The following is an 18,027-nucleotide window of genomic DNA, read 5'->3' on the forward strand; positions in this document are numbered from 1 at the left end:
AACCTTTTCTCTCTCCAGGCAGGCATGGACCATTCAGGGTATCCCTCCCTACCGGCCTCTGGGCTGCTGGTTTGTCCTATTTTCCCCAGCCCTTCGACCCTTATACATAGCTGCTGGAGTGGCTTTCCCAAACACCTCTCTCCACATGAGCTTCTCCATTTATAAACCCTTAGAGCTTCCCCATTGTCAAGGGTATCAAGTGCAAATCACATCAGGCCTCTTCTAGAGGGAACGGACTGGTTCTGTGGGCCCGAGATGTAGACTAGGCCTAACATGAGGAAGAATGTTCCCAGAGTCATGCTCTCTGAGGTGTGGTGGGCTGCCTGAAAGTGTGCCAAGGCCTGGTCACCTCGTGACAGGGAGCCAGCAGAGGGGCCCACATGTCAGGTGGATTCAGTGACAACAAAGTTGCTCCATGCTAGGCCCTTGGGCTCTAGGTCTGTATCTTAGCTTCCCTTTGTGACTCTGTCTCCACATTGCCTGGGAGAAGTCTGTGCTTACTGGGCTCTGGGAGTGCGGTGGAAATAGATGTGCTTCTGCTTTACCCTTGGGGACCAAAAACCTGAATTTGAATCTTCATTATGCTCTTTAGATGCTGTGTGACCTCAAGCAGGTCTCTTGCCCTCTCTGATCTTCATTTTCTCATCTCCCAAATGAGGGTGATAATATCTACCTGTCCAGACTGTTGTGAAGATTTTCTTTAACTTTTTATTCTGGACACTTTTAAGCTGAGAAAATGGTACAATGAACCCCCATATACTCATCACCTGGCTAAAACTGGTTTCCTCAGCAATCCCCCTCTTAATCTCCTTTTCTAATGGATTATATAAGAGCAAATCTCAGACACATAATCATTTCACCTATAAATACTTCAGTATGTCTCTTCAAGAAATAAGAACTCTTTTTTTGCCCTAAAAGTTGCCAAAAGTACCATTATTACATCTAACAAATTAATGATAATTATTTAATAACATTAAGATCCCTTAGTTTTCCATGACTGTCTCATAATTGTCTTCTCACAGCTGATCTGTTTGAATCATTTGTAATATGCTTCTTACATCCCCTTTTATCCATTATACCTCCCTCTCCTAGTTTTTCTCTCATTTATTAGTTGAAGAAATCAGATCATTTCTCTGGTAGAGTTTCTCACAGTCTGGATTTTGCTGACCGCACCCCTGTGGTGTCATTCAGCATGTCCCTCGGTCCCCCATATTTCTTGTAAACTGGTAGGTAACCATAAATTCAGCTGTGCCAGGGGTCTGTAGCTGTTGACAGGCACTGCCTTCAGGGGCACATGATGACCATTAAGCATTAGAATTGATTAGTGGGTTCAGCAGTTGTGCTGATTAAATGAGACCATGTGTGGGGTGCTCAGTGGCTGTCACATAGTAGGTGCTCTGTGACGGGCAGCTTTCATAACGGACTCGGGACCTGTGGAGTTCTGGGACAAGGATGGTAAAAGACAGGAAGTGGGGGTCTGTTGGATCTGTGAATTGGGTGATCAATTCCTCCATTCACTCTATGGGGTAAAAAGGTCTTGTTCTAGGCCATACATCTGGTCTTGAAAAAGCTGTGTCCCCAAACCCAATTTGTGACCCAGTTTCCATTTTGGGTGATTCCTTTGTCAGGAGCCGTCACCCCTTCCTCACACTGGGCCAACTTACCTGCTAAAGTTCCAGGAGCCCTAAGTCTCATTTGCTGTACAGAGCGAGGCCAGGTTGCAGGCGCATTTGCTTGGCTTGATGGGATTAGGGAGCAGTTGAACAAGCTCCCTATCCTTGTCTCTAATTTGAATTGTCCTTGGGGCACAGTTCACCTACCTCCCTGCCACAGTGCCTGGGGGGCGGGTGGGCGAGTCTGAGCAGTCTCTCCCTCCCATTCCGAGCAGGTGCGGGAGCTGACTGACGCGGAGTTCCCCCACTCCTTCCTGGTGTCCGGGAAGCAGCGCACCCTGGAGCTGCGGGCCCGGTAGGCAGGCAGGCTGAGGGCCGGGCGAGATGGGAAAACTACGAGGGGCTGCTCTCCTCAACACCTGTGTTCACTTTCTGAGCAGGTCCCAGGAGGAAATGATCTCCTGGTTGCAGGTATCAGAATGCTCCAGGGCCCCTAGGATTCTGACCTCCCTACCCAGGCTGCGGGGGAGAGAGGGATGCTGTGTGTGTGTGTGTGTGTGTGTGTGTGTGTGTGTGTGTGAGTGCACACCCGCCTGCTTGCTCCCTGTTCTTCCTCAAAGTTGCTCTGTAGTAGTTGGAGTCAGACCTGGGTTCAAATCTTGCTGCCTCTCACTGCCTAGCTGGGTGGCCTGGGGCAAGTCACTTAATGTCTCTGAGCCTCAGTTTTCACATCTGTAATCTGGGTCTAATATTTTCTCCTCCCTTAAATCAGGCAATGTACACTTAGAATCTAACGTCTAGCAACCAGTAGGCTTTTAGCAATGTTTGTGGAATGTGTAGATGGATTCACAGATGAGCAAGCCCTTCTTGCCGCCCCCCTAACCACCTCCCTGTGCTCCGCCACCTGCCCCAGGCCTGCCAAGCCGCCATTGACCAAATCGAGAAGCGGAATGAAACCTTCAAAGCTGCGGTCCAGAGCCCTGAGGGAGACACCCAGGAGCAGGAGGTAAATGAAGGCTCTGTATCCCTCCTGGAGCCGCCAGCCTTACACAGGAATGATTCCCTCTCTTTGTTCTACCTAGGCCAGCTTGGAGGGCTGGAGAGTGTCACCCACCATGAATGATTTGAAGGGATCAGGGGAAGCTCACACACGCCAACATCACCCTACTCAGAAACTCAATGCCAAAGATTCCCCCATTGGCAAAAAATTCCTTTGGGAGGCTTTATGTGCAACTACCCCTAGGAAGGATTTTACATCTATATGTATAACTCGGGCTGTGGGGGTGGTGTGTGTGCAGGTTTGGGTTTTTCTTTTTTCTTTTTTTTTTTTGCTATCTTCCAAGAGTTCTTCATTTATCTCTATTAATTCATGCTCCAAGGGCAGGGACTGGTCCTCAGTTTGAAAGAATCAGAATTGACTATGTCAGCAAATAAAAGCAAATCAGTCCCTGAATCTTTTGTAATGTGCAGTGAGCATGTCTGCCCTATGCTCTAGAGAGACAACATCTATTTTCAAGGCTGATTGCTATAGGAAGATTCTTGAAAAGACAGTCCAGAAAAAAGGAAACACAAGAGATCCTAGGAGAACCATCTCCCAACATTTCTTTTTGGGGGGGGGGGATTTTAAATTTAAATTTTATTTATTTTTTATACAGCAGGTTCTTATTAATCTATTTTATACATATTAGTGTATACACGTCAATCCCAATCTCCTAATTCATCCCACCACCACTCCCCCACCCCCGCCACTTTCCCCCCTTGGTGTCCATATGTTTGTTCTCTACATCTGTGTCTCTATTTCTGCCCTGCAAACCAGTTCATCTGTACCATTTTCTAGGTTCCACATATATGCATTAATATACGATACTTGTTTTTCTGTCTTACTTCACTCTGTATGACAGTCTCTAGATCCATCCACATCTCTACAAACGACCCAATTTTGTTCCTTTTTATGGCTGAGCACTATTCCATTGTATATATGTACCACATCTTCTTTATCCATTCATCTGTCAGTGGGCATTTAGGTTGCTTCCATGACCTGGCTATTGTAAATAGTGCTGCAATGAACATTGGGGTGCATGTGTCTTTTTGAATTATGGTTTTCTCTGGGTATATGCCCAGTAGTGGGATTGCTGGGTCATAAGATAGTTCTATTTTTAGTTTTTTAAGGAGCCTTCATACTGTTCTCCGTAGTGGCTGTATCAATTTACATTCCCACCAACAGTACAAGAGGGTTCTCTTTTCTCCACACCCTCTCCAACATTTGCTGTTTGCAGATTTTCTGATGATACCCATTCTAACTGATGTGAGGTGATACCTCATTGTAGTTTTTTTTTTTTTTTCGCGGTATGCGGGCCTCTCACTGTTGTGGCCTCTCCCGTGTGGAGCACAGGCTCCGGATGCACAGGCTCAGCAGCCATGGCTCACGGGCCCAGCCACTCTGCAGCATGTGGGATCTTCCTGGACCGGGGCATGAACCTGTGTCCCCTGCATCGGCAGGGAGACTCTCAACCACTGCGCCACCAGGGAAGCCCCTCATTGTAGTTTTGATTTTCATTTTTCTAATAATTAGTGATGTTGAGCAGCTTCTCATGTGCTTCTTGGCCATCTGTATGTCTTCTTTGTAGAAATGTCTATTTAGGTCTTCTGCCCGTTTTTTGATTGGGTTGTTTGTTTTTTTAATATTGAACGGCATGAGCTGTTTATATATTTTGGAGACTAATCCTTTGTCCATTGATTCGTTTGCAAATATTTTCTCCCATTCTGAAGGTTGTCTTTTCATCTTGTTTATAGTTTCCTTTGCTTTGCAAAAGCTTTTAAGTTTCATTAGGTCCCATTTGTTTATTTTTGTTTTTATTTCCATTACTCTAGGAGGTGGATCAAAAAAGATCTTGCTGTGATTTATGTCAAAGAGTGTTCTTCCTATGTTTTCCTCTAAGAGTTTTATAGTGTCCGGTCTTACATTTAGGTCTCTAATCCATTTTGAGTTTATTTTTGTGTATGGTATTAGGGAGTGTTCTAATTTCATTCTTTTACATGTAGTTGTCCAGTTTTCCCAGCACCACTTATTGAAGAGACTGTCTTTTCTCCATTGTATATCCTTGCCTCCTTTGTCATAGATTAGTTGACCATAGGTGTGTGGGTTTATCTCTGGGCTTTCTATCCTGTTCCATTGATCTGTATTTCTGTTTTTGTGCCAGTAGCATATTGTCTTGATTACTGTAGCTTTGTAGTATATTCTGAAGTCAGGGAGTCTGATTCCTCCAGCTCCGTTTTTTTCCTGCAAAACTGCTTTGGCTATTCGGGATCTTCTATGTCTCCATACAAATTTTAAGATTTTTTTTTCTAGTTCTGTAAAAAATGCCACTGGTAATTTGATAGGAACTGCATTGAATCCGTAGATTGCTTTGGGTAGTATAGTCACTTTCACAATATTGATTCTTCCAATCCAAGAACATGGTATATCTCTCCATCTGTTTGTGTCATCTTTGATTTCTTTCATCAGTGTCTTATAGTTTTCTGAGTACAGGTCTTTTACCTCCTTAAGTAGGTTTATTCCTAGGTATTTTATTACTTTTGTTGCAATGGTGAATGGGATTGTTTCCTTAATTTCTCTTTCTGATCTTTCATTGTTAGTATATAGGAATGCAAGAGATTTCTGTGCATTAACTTTGTATCCTGAAACTTTATTAGATTCATTGATTAGCTCTAGTAGTTTTCTGATGGCATCTTTAGGATTCTCTATGTATAGTATCATGTCATCTTCAAACAGTGACAGATTTACTTCTTCTTTTCCAATTTGTATTCCTTTTATTTCTTTTTCCTCTCTGATTGCCATGGGTAGGACTTCCAAAACTATGTTGAATAATAGTGGCGAGAGTAGACATCCTTGTCTTGTCCCTGATCTTAGAGGAAATGCTTCCAGTTTTTCACCATTGAGAATGATGTTTGCTCTGGGTTTGTCTTATATGGCCTTTATTATGTTGAGGTAATTTCCCTCTATGCCCACTTTCTGGAGAGTTTTTATAATAAATGGGTGTTGAATTTTGTCAAAACCTTTTTCTGCATCTATTGAGATGATCATATGGTTTTTCTTCTTCAATTTGTTAATATGGTGTATCCCATTGATTGATTTGCATATATTGAAGAATCCTTGCATCCCTGGGATAAATCCCACTTGATCATGGTGTATGATCCTTTTAATGTGTTGTTGCGTTCTGTTTGCTAGTTTTTTTTTTTTTTTTTTTTGCGGTACGCGGGCCTCTCACTGTTGTGGCCTCTCCCATTGCAGAGCACAGGCTCCGGACACGCAGGCCCAGCGGCCATGGCTCACCCATGGCTCACGGGCCCAGGCGCTCCACAGCATGTGGGATCTTCCTGGACCAGGGCACAAACCCGTGTCCCCTGCATCGGCAGGCAGACTCTTAACCACTGTGCCACCAGGGAAGCCCTGTTTGCTAGTATTTTATTGAGGATTTTTACATCTATATTCATCAGTGATATTGGTCTGTAGTTTTCTTTTTTTGTTAGTATCCTTGTCTGGTTTTGGTATCAGCGTGATGGTGGCCTCATAGAATGAGTTTGGGAGTGTTCCTTCCTCTGCAGTATTTTGGAAGAGTTTGAGAAGGATGGGTGTTAGCTCTTCTCTAAATGTTTGATAGAATTCACCTGTGAAGCCATCTGGTCCTGGACTGTTTGTTGGAAGATTTTTAATCACAGTTTCAATTTCATTACTTGTGATTGGTCTGTTCATATTTTCTGTTTCTTCCTGGTTCGGTCTTGGAAGGTTATACCTTTCTAAGAATTTGTCCATTTCTTCCAGGTTGTCCATTTTATTGGCATAGAGTTGCTTGTAGTGGTCTCTTATGATGCTTTTGTATTTCTGCGCTGTCCGTTGTAACTTCTCCTTTCTCATTTCTAATTTTATTGATTTGAGTCCTCTCCCTCTTTTTCTTGATGAGTCTGGCTAGAGGTTTATCAATTTTGTTCATCTTCTCAAAGAACCAGCTTTTAGTTTTATTGATCTGTGCTATTGTTTTCTTTGTTTCTATTTCATTTATTTCTGCTCTGATCTTTATGATTTCTTTCCTTATACTAACTCTGGGTTTTGTTTGTTCTTTCTCTAGTTCCTTTAGGTGTAAGGTTAGATTGTTTATTTGAGATGTTTCTTGTTTCTTGAGGTAGGCTTGTATTGCTATAAACTTCCTTCTTAGAACTGCTTTTGCTGCATCCCATAGGTTTTGGATTGTCATGTTTTTGTTGTAATATGTCTCTAGGTATTTTGTGATTTCCTCTTTGATTTCTTCAGTGATCTCTTGGTTACTTAGTAACATATTGTTTAGCCTCCATGTGTTTGTGTTTTTTTACGGTTTTTTTTTCCCTGTGATTGCTTTCTAATCTCATAGCGTTGTGGTCAGAAAAGATGCTTGATATGATTTCAATTTTCTTAAATTTACCGAGGCTTGATTTGTGACCCAAGATGTGATCTATCCTGGAGAATGTTCCCTGTGCACTTAAGAAGAAAGTGTAATCTGCTGTTTTTGGATGGAGTGTGCTATAAATATCAATTAAATCTATCTGGTCTATTGTATCATTTAAAGCTTGGGTTTCCTTATTAATTTTCTGTTTGGATGATCTGTCCACTGGTGTAAGTGAGGTGTTAAAGTCCCCCACTATTATTGTGTTACTGTTGATTTCCTCTTTTATAGCTGTTAGCAGTTACCTTATGTATTGAGGTGCTCCTATGTTGGGTGCATATATATTTATAATTGCTATAGCTTCTTCTTGGATTGATCCCTTGATCATTATGTAGTATCCTTCCTTGTCTCTTGTAACATTCTTTATTTTAAAGTCTATTTTATCTGATATGAGTATTGCTACTCCAGCTTTCTTTTGATTTCCATTTGCATGGAATATCTTTTTCCATCCCCTCACTTTCAGTCTGTATGTGTCCCTAGGTCTGAAGTGGGTCTCTTGTAGACAAGATATATATGGGTATTGTTTTTGTATCCATTCAGCGAGCCTGTGTCTTTTGGTTGGAGCATTTAATCCATTCACGTTTAAGGTAATTATCGATATGTATGTTCCTATTACCATTTTCTTAATTGTTTTTGTAGGCCCTTTTCTTCTCTTGTGTTTCCCACTTAGAGAAGTTCCTTTAGCATTTGTTGTAGAGCTGGTTTGGTGGTGCTGAATTCCCTTAGCTTTTGCTTGTCTGTAAAGCTTTTGATTTCTCCATTGAATCTGAATGAGATCCTTGCCAGGTAGAGTAATCTTGGTTGTAGGTTCTTCCCTTTCATCACTTTAAATATATCATGCCACTCCCGTCTGGCTTGTAGAGTTTCTGCTGAGAAATCAACTATTAACATTATGGGAGTTCCCTTGTATGTTATTTGTCATTTTTCCCTCATTGCTTTCAATAATTTTTCTTTGTCTTTAATTTTTGTCACTTTGATTACTATGTGTCTTGGTGTGTTTCTGCTTGGGTTTTTCCTGCCTGGGACTCTCTGTGCTTCCTGGACTTGGGTGGCTATTTCCTCTCCCATGTTAGGGAAGTTTCGACTATAATCTCTTCAAAATATTTTCTCAGGACCTTTCTCTCTCTCTTCTCCTTCTGGGACCCCTATAATGCAAATGTTGTTGCGTTCAATGTTGTCCCAGAGGTCTCTTAGGCTGTCTTCATTTCTTTTCATTCTTTTCTCTTTATTCTGTTCTGCAGCAGTGAGTTCCACCATTCTGTCTTCCAGGTCACTTATCCATTCTTCTGCCTCAGTTATTCTGCTATTGATTCCTTCTAGTGTATTTTTCATTTCAGTTATTGTATTGTTCATCTCTGTTTGTTTGTTCTTTAATTCTTCTAGGTGTTTGTTCTTTAATTCTTCCAGGTCTTTGTTAAACATTTCTTGCATCTTCTCGATCTTTGCCTCCATTCTTTTTCCGAGGTCCTGGATCATCTTCACTATCATTATTCTGAATTCTTTTTCTGGAAGGTTGCCTATCTGCACTTCATTTAGTTGTTTTTCTGGGGTTTTATCTTGTTCCTTCATCTGGTACAAAGTCCTCTGCCTTTTCATTTTGTCTATCTTTCTGTGAATGTGGTTTTCCTTCCACAGGCTGCAGAATTGTAGTTCTTGCTTCTGCTGTCTGCCCTCTGGTGGATGAAGCTATCTAAGAGGCTTGTGCAAGCTTCCTGATGGGAGGGACTGGTGGTGGGTAGAGCTGGGTGTTGAGCTCTGGTGGGCAGAGCTCAGTAAAACTTTAATTCACTTGTCTACTGATGGGTGGGGCTGGGTTCCCTCCCTGTTGGTTGTTTGGCCTGAGGCGACCCAACACTGGAGCCTACCCAGCTCTTTGGTGGGGCTAATGGCAGACCCTGGGAGGGCTCATGCCAAGGAGTGCTTCCCAGAACTTCTGCTGCCAGTGTCCTTGTCCTCATGGTGAGCTATAGCCACCCCCCACCTCTGCAGGAGACCCTCCAACACTAGCAGGTAGGTCTGGTTCAGTCTCCTATGGGGTCACTGCTCCTTCTCCTGGGTCCCGATGAGCACACTACTTGGTGTATGCCCTCCAAGAGTGGAGTCTCTGTTTCCCCCAGTCCTGTCGAAGTCCTGCAATCAAATCCCACTAGCCTTCAAACTCTGATTCTCTAGGAATTCCTCCTCCTGTTGCCGGACCCCCAGGTTGGGAAGCCTGACGTGGGGCTCAGAACCTTCACTCCAGTGGGTGGGCTTCTGTGGTATAATTGTTCTCCAGTTTGTGAGTCACCACCCAGCAGTTATGGGATTTGATTTTATGTGATTGCGCCCCTCCTACTGTCTCATTGCGGCTTCTCCTTTGTCTTTGGATGTGGGGTATCTTTTTTGGCGAATTCCATTGTCTTCCTGTCAATGATTGTTCAGCAGTTAGTCATGATTCCGTTGTTCTTGCAAGAGGGAGTGAGCGCATGTCCAGGTTTGGGTTTTGAAAGAGCCTGAAAAATGTGAGACCAAGGGAAGGTGGAAGGCAGGTGGGGTGGTAGTTATGGAGAGCGTCTGTGACTTGATTTCAGATCTGAGCTCTGAACTCTGGCCTGCTGGGTGCCTTTGCTGAGTCCCTTGATCTCTCTGGGGCTCAGTTTCCTCACCTGTAAAATAGGACTCATAGTAACTGACCTCCCCTTTACGTGGTCTTTATTCGTCCAGTCCGCTTCGTGTGGAAGCCACTGGGAAACATAGCACACATAATCTCTGCCACAAGCAGGTGGGTACAGGGGGTCCTGAAGTGCCCACCCTGCCACCTCACAGCTGCAGTCCGAGAAGCTGGGCCTCCGGGCGCCGCAGTGGGTCCGTGACAAGATGGTGACCATGTGTATGCGCTGCCAGGAGCCCTTCAACGCCCTGATGCGCCGCCGCCACCACTGCCGGGCCTGCGGCTACGTGAGTACCCACCTCGGCCTCTGCCTTCCCAGCTCAGGCCCTGCCCTCCCATCCCTGCCAACCCTGCCCGCTTCAACCGGTACAGCCAGAAGCACTGGGCGCTAACTGTGCCAGGTGTGTGAGTTACCTTGTTTGGACCTCATGGTGCCCACGTGTGAAGCAGGTCGGCTCTTCGCCCCGTTCTGCAGGTAGGACATGAGGCTCAGACAGGTTGAGCGACCTGCTCAAGACACTCCCCAAAGCTGATCCTATTCATTCATCTGCTTCCTCACCACCATTTCCCAAGACCCCCAGGGCCCAGCACCAGGAAATGGTCTCCAGTTCCAGGGTGGGGGCACCCAAATCCTTCAGCCCCTGTCGGGCCTTTAATCCACCACCTCATCAGCCCCACACCTGTTACTCACCCACCCCTCACCGTCCTCTTTTCTTGACCAATCTCAGCTAACTGTCCCCTCCTCTTCTTGGCAAACCCTCAGCACTCCAGCACCTGCTCGGTTCTTCTGCTAACTCTGCCCGCCAGGTTCAAGCCTCAGCTTCCTCACCTGTACAATGGGGATTAGTAACACCTACCTCCAGGGTGGTAATGAGGACTCAACAAAAGAAGGTTCACCCCCTTCCCTCTCTTTGTCCCCCTTTCCTTGCCCCTCCTCAATCACTTGGGCAGCCTCACTCAGAGGAACAGCCACCAGCTGATTGAGGAAGGAACCACTCCTCCCTCTTGTCAGCTCAGGCCCAGTTATCAGAGGCAGATCTTGCTTTGCTTTTTAAGCACTTGCTGTACTTGAGCTGTTCTCTGTTAACATTACAACCCTCTCCATTTACTCTGCAAACAGAGAAGCCCTTTAATGACCTCCGTCTTTAATGACCTCGGGGGACAGGAGGAGACCAGCTGGGCAGGTTGGGGCCAGTCAGCGAGGCGTCCCCAAATGTGTTAAACTGCAATCAGGACACAAAGTAAATTTCTAGGACTGGGACACACCTATGTTCAGGTGTAAGTGAGTTTCATACCACAGCCAAATAGAAAGGATCTGGGGATTAGTTTCCATTTTCGGTGAGTCACATCAGTAAATAAGAGTTGAGTCTACTCACACTTGTAACTTTGTAAGTAGTTTCTAAAAAATTATTTTAAATAGTTAAGAAATACAAAGAGGCACAAAGAACATATAACAACACCCATGTACCTGCCTTCCAGGGACAAAAAGAAATAAAATATTCTGAGAACTAAATGAAATGTATGATCCTTGATCGAATCCTGGGTGGGAAAAACAGAACCAGAAACAAAAGTCATTACTGGGACCATTGGGGGAAATTTGATTATGAAGCATATATAGGTAACAATATTGTATCAATGTTAAATTTCCTGTGTGTGATCATGACATCATAGATAGGGAGGAGAATGCCCTTGTTCTTAGGAGACACCAGCTACATATTTAAGGGTGATGTGACATGATGACTATAATTTAAACTCAGATGGTTCAGAAAAAACATATATATGTATGTGTGTGTGTGTGTGTGTATATATGTATATATATATAGAGAGAGAGAGAGAGAAAGGGAGAGAGGGAGAAATCAAAAGTGGCAAAAATGTTCACAATTCGTGAATTTGGTGGTGGGGGTATCACTGTATTATTCTTTCAACTTGTCTTCAGGTTTGAAATTTTTCAAAATAAAAAGTTGGTAGAGGAGAGAAGAGAAAATAAATACATGCTAATTGTATTTAAAAAACTTAAATCTCAATATAAAACAAAATAAAATATTCTCAAGGTAGCTGAAGCCCTGTGTGTGGGACTGCATGAAGCACCCGATTCTGGGGTTTCTCCTGCCCATACGAACCTTTGTACTCTGTGAGTCATCCTTTCTGTGGTTGGGTGCCCAGTTTCTGCCTCCCCGCCTGCCAGACAGGAATCCTGGTGACGGTGGGGCAAGCCCAGGCCGTCCCCTGTGGCTCCCTCCCAGGCCACGTGCTGTGCTGGGCACACAGACTGGCTTCCTGATGAATAACCCTTCGTCCAAGTCTCTATCTCTTGCCCCCATTTCCAATCCCACATCCTGGACTCACTGTGACACTCCAGTCTTCCTGGAAGTCACATCCTGCAGTGCCTGTGTTTCTCCCCAGGTTTCCTCATGCCTCTTTCACCCCATCTCCCCAGCCTGATCTGTGACGGCCTTCTTGGGGACGTCTCCGTGGTGGGCTGGGGGCCGGGCGCCACTCCACAGACTCCACATGGCGGGTCTTCCTGGCAAAAACAGCCAGCCCATCATTTTTGTATCAGAACATGTTTGACTCTAGGACTGGGTGGACTGCAAAATCTGCATGACTCTTAATGCTAAACTGTAGAATGGTAAAGACACCTTCTGTTTGAGGAGGGCCAGTTGCTGCCAGAGAGCTCTGTGGCCTTCGTCAAGTCACTGTCCCCTCGTTGCAGGTGAGAGTAAAAGTCCCAGGGCTGGTCACCTGGTGGGGTTGCTGGGAGTCATGTGAGATGGCAGAGGGGAGAGAGAGCACTCAGAGAAGTGATCAGATGCAAGGGGTGTGCGCAGGTCAAGCCCCCGGGATCGGTAGCTGCCCTCACAACGGGGAACGTGAAGGGAGAGAGGTTGAGCTCCTGCAGTGGGGGCCAGGCCTCGAGCCCCCAGCTGCGGGCCCTCTCCCCCTGCACTGCAGCCTCCAGGCGGCTGGGCCTCTGCCAGCGCAGGGGATGCCCAGCTCTGCCTCCATCTCTCTCCTGAAGCTTTCTTTTTATTCCTCCAGTCTCGGGTTGCTCTCACGTCCTCACCTTCTGGGCCAAGGCACGAACGGGGACCTCCATGCCTCACCTCAGCCCCCAAGCCTCTCCTGCCTGTCTTCCCCCAGGTGGTGTGTGCCAGGTGCTCCGACTACCGGGCTGAACTCAAATACGATGACAACAGGCCCAACCGAGTCTGCTTAGACTGCTATGCGTTCCTCACCGGAAACGTGCTCCCTGAGGACAAGGAGGACAAGAGGCGTGGCATCCTGGAGGTGAGGGCCGGTTTCCTCTACTAGGCAAATGTGTGCACGGCCTCACCAAGTGCTGGCACTTTCCTCAGTGCTGAGGAACAAGCCTGGCGTGGTCACACTCCCTGTCCTTCTCTCTCTGCCCACAGACAGCCCCCCGATGGAACACCCCCCCACCCCAGCCCGGCCCTGGCCAAATAAAACAGAGCTGGGCCTGTCACCAAATAGAAGCAACTTTTGGCTCCAGGCTATGGCCCAGGCTCTCCACCTTTCCTCTGCATCCTCATCCGATAATCGCACGGCCCCCTGGACCACTCCTGTTCACATCCCCATGCCCTGCCCTAGCAGTCCCAGGAGGTGAAAAGAGCTGGTGCGGCTGATTCCATTTTACAGATGGGGGTACTGAGGCTGCAGGTCAGAGTCCCACTGCAGGGAAGAGGCAGCCTGGAGACTCCATTGTAATTGGAAGGGACTTCAGGGACCAGCTGGCTGGAGACCCAGGCCCAGAGAAGTGACTCATCCAAGGTCACACAGCGAGTTAGGAGCCAGCTCTCTGATCTCTACCACAGATGTTCTCTGCTGTCCTTGGGGCTGAGCCACTCCCCACCCCAGGCACTCCCACTGCTGGTCAGCACCTCTAGGGCACTAGCACCGAGCCCAGACACTGGTTACCCCTGCCCCTCTGCCACTCCCTCATTAAAGCCAGGTTGACATCCCACTGTCCTTGGGAGGTGGGAGAAGACCCCAGTCTATTCCAGCTGAACTCAGCTCCCAGGTTCAAGTTGGTTCCTTTCCACTGACATCTGCCCACTCTCCAATCCTCCCTCATTCTTTTAGGCCCCGGCCCTGCCCATGCCCTCCCCCATCACTAGACCATACCACACAGCTTTTGCTCCTGGAGAGAAGGAATGGTCTGCCCCTTTTCAGGCTCCAATTCTGTTCCCTGGGGCAGCTCTCAGGGGATAAGCCCTCCCAGCACCTGCGCAGAGGTCAGGCTGGCTGAGGTTTGACTGCAGCTCTGCCACTGGCCAGCTCTGTGACTGCAAGTCCCTGATGGGACCTCTCTGAGCCTCAGGGACAAATAACACCTCGTTGCAGGGTTGCCGAAAGGTTTAGAAAGAGTGATTTCTAATGACCGACATCTTTCAGGTAGTGGGTGCCCTGTTCCCTGACAGTCCCTCTCTCTGGTTTCAGAAAGGAGCTGCGGCGGGGTCCGAGCAGAGCCTAATGTGCAGCTTCCTACAGCTCCTCGGGGACAAGTGGGGCAAGAGTGGGTCCCGGGGCTGGTGCGTGATCCCCCGGGATGACCCCCTCGTGCTCTATGTCTATGCTGCCCCTCAGGTAATGCCATGCCCCACCCCTCCTCACAGTATGTGTGTGTGTCAGGGGTGGTGGTGGGGGTGAGTACTGTTGGCCCCATAAGTCAGATGAGGCTCAGTGAGGACCTGGTTCCCTCAAGTCACAGGGTTAGTGGCTTTCAGAGCTGGGCCCAGACTCCAGGTCGCGACTGCTTTGCCCTCAGGGGGTGACCAGTCCTCTTCCTCAATGCCCTCCTGCCACCCCACCCCACTTCATGGGTTTTTGCGGGGCAAGAGGCAGGTAGGTGCCTGGTACCTTCCAAACAGCCATCTGAGGCAGTGGCGCCGAATGGGAGGACAGCAGCCCACAGCTCTGCCCTCCCCTCCCAGGATATGCGGGCCCACACCTCCATCCCCCTGCTGGGCTACCAGGTGACCGCTGGGCCCCAGGCGGACCCCCGGGTCTTCCAGCTGCAACAATCAGGCCAGCTCTATACCTTCAAGGCCGAAACCGAGGAGCTGAAGGATCGCTGGGTGAAGGCCATGGAGCGGGCGGCCAGCGGCTGGAGCCCCGGGGGGCCCAACGACAGGGACCTGTCTGACTGAGCCACAGCCGGGCCTTCTCCCCCTCAGAGCCCTGCTCCTGCCGCGCACGGGCTGACACTTCAGCCGACCCACTGCCCCAAGCTGAGCTTTCAAAGAATCGATTTCCAGTTGTCTGTGTTCAGACCGTGTGTCCTGATTTGAGATTCAGAAAACATGGGTTCATTCCTTTGGGGAGGGGATGACGAAGCATCCCAGTTTGCCCAGGGCCGAGGGGATTCCTGGAACGTGGGACTTTCAGTGCTAAAACTAGGAAAGTCCCAGGTAACCCAGTACTGTTGGTCACCAATGTGGTTCACAGGCTGGCTGCACATATGTATCACCTGGGAAGCTTTAAAAGATACCAACAAATAAATATAAAAATAAACTAAAAATTCAAACAATGCAATGCCTGGATCCATTACCAAAGATTTCTGATTTGACTGGTCTGGGATGGAGAGGCATGGGTATGTTTTAGGAGTACCCATATGAGTCTGATGTGCAGCCTAGGTTATCCAGATGAAGAACAAAGCAAGCAAACTACCAAGTGCTAGGCATGAGGTTAATAATAATAACAAATATCAAACATCTACTGAGGCAGGCACTGTTCTAAGTGTTTTACATGGATTATCTCGTTTTACCTTCAGGACTTATAATCTCCATTTTTCAGATGAGGACACTGAGTCTTAGAGAGGTTTAGTCATTGGCTCAAGGTCACACAGCTGGTGGATGCCTGAGCCAGGTTTTAACCTAGTGCACTAAGGTGAAGGCTCTGTCCATCGGGTAGCAGAGCAATTGGCTGAGCAGAAAAGGAGAGGAAAGAGGGAAGAAAATGGGGAAAGACAGGAGGGGAAAGGTAGGAGCAGGAGGAGAGGGCAGGAGCATCTCTGGCTGGTGGGTGAGGCTGCTTTTTCATAAGAGACCACCAGGGGGTGGCAATGACCAGCAGGCCACATCCAAGAACCCTAGCCGGGGCCCTGACACCCGAAGCCACTTCCATCAGGCCCAGCTGCGGCTGGGCTCTGCCCCTGAAGAAGGTGAAACAGACCAGTCATAGATCTTTGTCCCCTTCTAGGCCCAGCAGTTTGCCTACCGCCACCCCCCAACCTGAGGCCACCTCCCTTCCCTAGGGTATTTTTTAAAGCCCAAGAAAACCTAATTGGCATGATCTCTTTGGGGACCAGGCTGACCTGGCCATAAGTTCATTCCTTCATTCAACAAATATTTGTTGAGCATCTTCTTTGAGCCAAATGCAGTACCTATAGTGGGGGTACAGCAGTGAAGGAGACAGACAACATTTCTGCCTTCATGGAGTTTATATTCTTATTCAACAAAATAAATGCATAAAAGGTAGAACATATCAGATGTGATGAGTGCTCAAATAGAGTGACGAACCATCCAGACGTTCCTAGTTTTAAAAGTAAAAGTCTTAAGTCTCAAGAAACCTCTCAGTTCCAGGCAAACCAGGATGGTTCATCACTTTAGTGGAAGAAAAAAAACAAGAAAGGGATCAGAGGGGGAATAGGATGTGTGTGTGAAAAACACACATGTTTGAAAAACAACCTCAAGGAAAGAAGAAAGGGAGGGAAACACACAGATATCTGGGGGAAGAGCATTCCAGGTGGAGGGAACAGCAAGTGCAAAGGTCCTGAGGTGGGAGCCTGCCTGGTACATGCAAAGAACAGTGAGGAGGTCACTGTGGCTGAAGTGGAGTGGGCAGGAAGGAGATCAGAGGAGAAGACATCAAATCATCACTAAACTAAGGGTGGAGGTCAGTGGAGGCAGGGCTGAATGAGATGGGGAGTCTTGGGGGGAATCTGATTTGTTTTGTTTTGTTTTGTTTTTGCGGTACGCGGGCCTCTCACTGTTGTGGCCTCTCCCGTTGCGGAGCACAGGCTCCGGATGTGCAGGCTCAGCAGCCATGGCTCACGGGCCCAGCCACTTCGTGGCATGTGGGATCCTCCCAGACCGGGGCACGAACCCATGTCCCCTGCATCGGCAGGCGGACCCTCAACCACTGCACCACCAGGGAAGCCCTGATTTGTTTTAACAGACTCCCTCCTGCCGCTTGTTGAAACAGACTGAAAGGAATGAAGATAGAAGCAGTTGAGAGGCTGCCACTACCATCAAGTGAGAGAGGAGGAGGCTTATATCAGGGTTGGAGCAGTAAAGGTGGTGAGAAGGGCTAGGATTCTGGGTATATTTTGAAGGTAGAGTGGAGGAGACTCCCCTATACAATGAATATGGTGGTAGAGAAAGAGGGAGCCAAAGGTGACTTTAAGGCCTCTGGCCTGAGAACAAGGTGGTGGGGTGCAGCTGCCACTAACTGAGATGAGGAGACCGTGGAAGGGGCAGTTTGGGGGATAGCGACACACCAGGAGCTCTCACGTGGACGAGTTATAGCTGAGGTGCCCACTCATGGCCTCGGCCAGTAGTCAGGTATCTGAGCTTAGGCACCAGGTCTAGTCTGGGGCTGTAAACATGAGAGCCGTCATCCAGAGACGGGGTTTAAAGCGTGTGTGTGAAACAGAAGGAAGGGGTCCAAGGACCGAGCCCTGTGCACCCCAACATTTGAACTGTGCACATGCCCAAATTCTAGGTGTTAACACCCTGACATTCTAGCTGCACACACCCCAACATTCTAACCTTTTGACCTGCAGTTATAATTCTGAGAATTTACCCCAAGGAGACAAATCAGTGTGACAAGACTCACGCACATTATTTACAATAGTCTCCCAAACTGGAAACTACATAAATATCCATCCAAAGGAGACTCAGCAAATAAACTTACGCCCATGGAGAGGGAACTTGTGGCAAACTGCTGCGTACACACAGTGGAGAACCGTGCCGCTGTTCAATGAGAAGGCTTCAATCTTAATGAACTCACCTGGGAAGACGCCTGTGAGGTGTTAAGTGGGCGATAATTACAGAAGGAGCTAACATTTTAAAACACTCACTCTGTGTCAAGCACTGAATTAAGGCCTTGGTGGAGATTATTGCACTTAATTCATAATAACATTAGAAGTAGACACTATACCAAATCCTCACTTTACAGATGAGAAACCGAAGCAACGATGGTTGAGTAAAACTTGCTTGTGGTCACATAACATGGGGTAGAAGAGGTAGCACTCCAACCCACTGGG

At 47.3% G+C, this 18,027-nt stretch overlaps 1 protein-coding gene across 3 annotated transcripts in view; it reads left to right on the plus strand.

The window, feature by feature from the left end:
* Window positions 1–15,243, plus strand: part of FGD2 (FYVE, RhoGEF and PH domain containing 2) — a 43,168-nt gene extending 27,925 nt beyond the window's left edge. For 2 of the 3 annotated variants that reach the window (XM_082639882.1, XM_082639880.1), the window contains 7 exons: window positions 1,889–1,968; window positions 2,054–2,084; window positions 2,527–2,619; window positions 9,896–10,027; window positions 12,882–13,028; window positions 14,199–14,345; window positions 14,693–15,243. In XM_082639882.1, coding sequence (XP_082496008.1) covers window positions 1,889–1,968; window positions 2,054–2,084; window positions 2,527–2,619; window positions 9,896–10,027; window positions 12,882–13,028; window positions 14,199–14,345; window positions 14,693–14,908 — 846 coding nt within the window. In that variant the 3' untranslated portion in view covers window positions 14,909–15,243. The remainder of the gene's footprint in view (window positions 1–1,888; window positions 1,969–2,053; window positions 2,085–2,526; window positions 2,620–9,895; window positions 10,028–12,881; window positions 13,029–14,198; window positions 14,346–14,692) is intronic. The other variant, XM_082639881.1, reaches the window with a different exon arrangement.
* Window positions 15,244–18,027: the final 2,784 nt, after the last annotated feature.

This window comes from Mesoplodon mirus (assembly GCF_964341445.2).
Source record: "Mesoplodon mirus genome assembly, chromosome: 12".
Taxonomy (NCBI): domain Eukaryota; kingdom Metazoa; phylum Chordata; class Mammalia; order Artiodactyla; family Ziphiidae; genus Mesoplodon; species Mesoplodon mirus.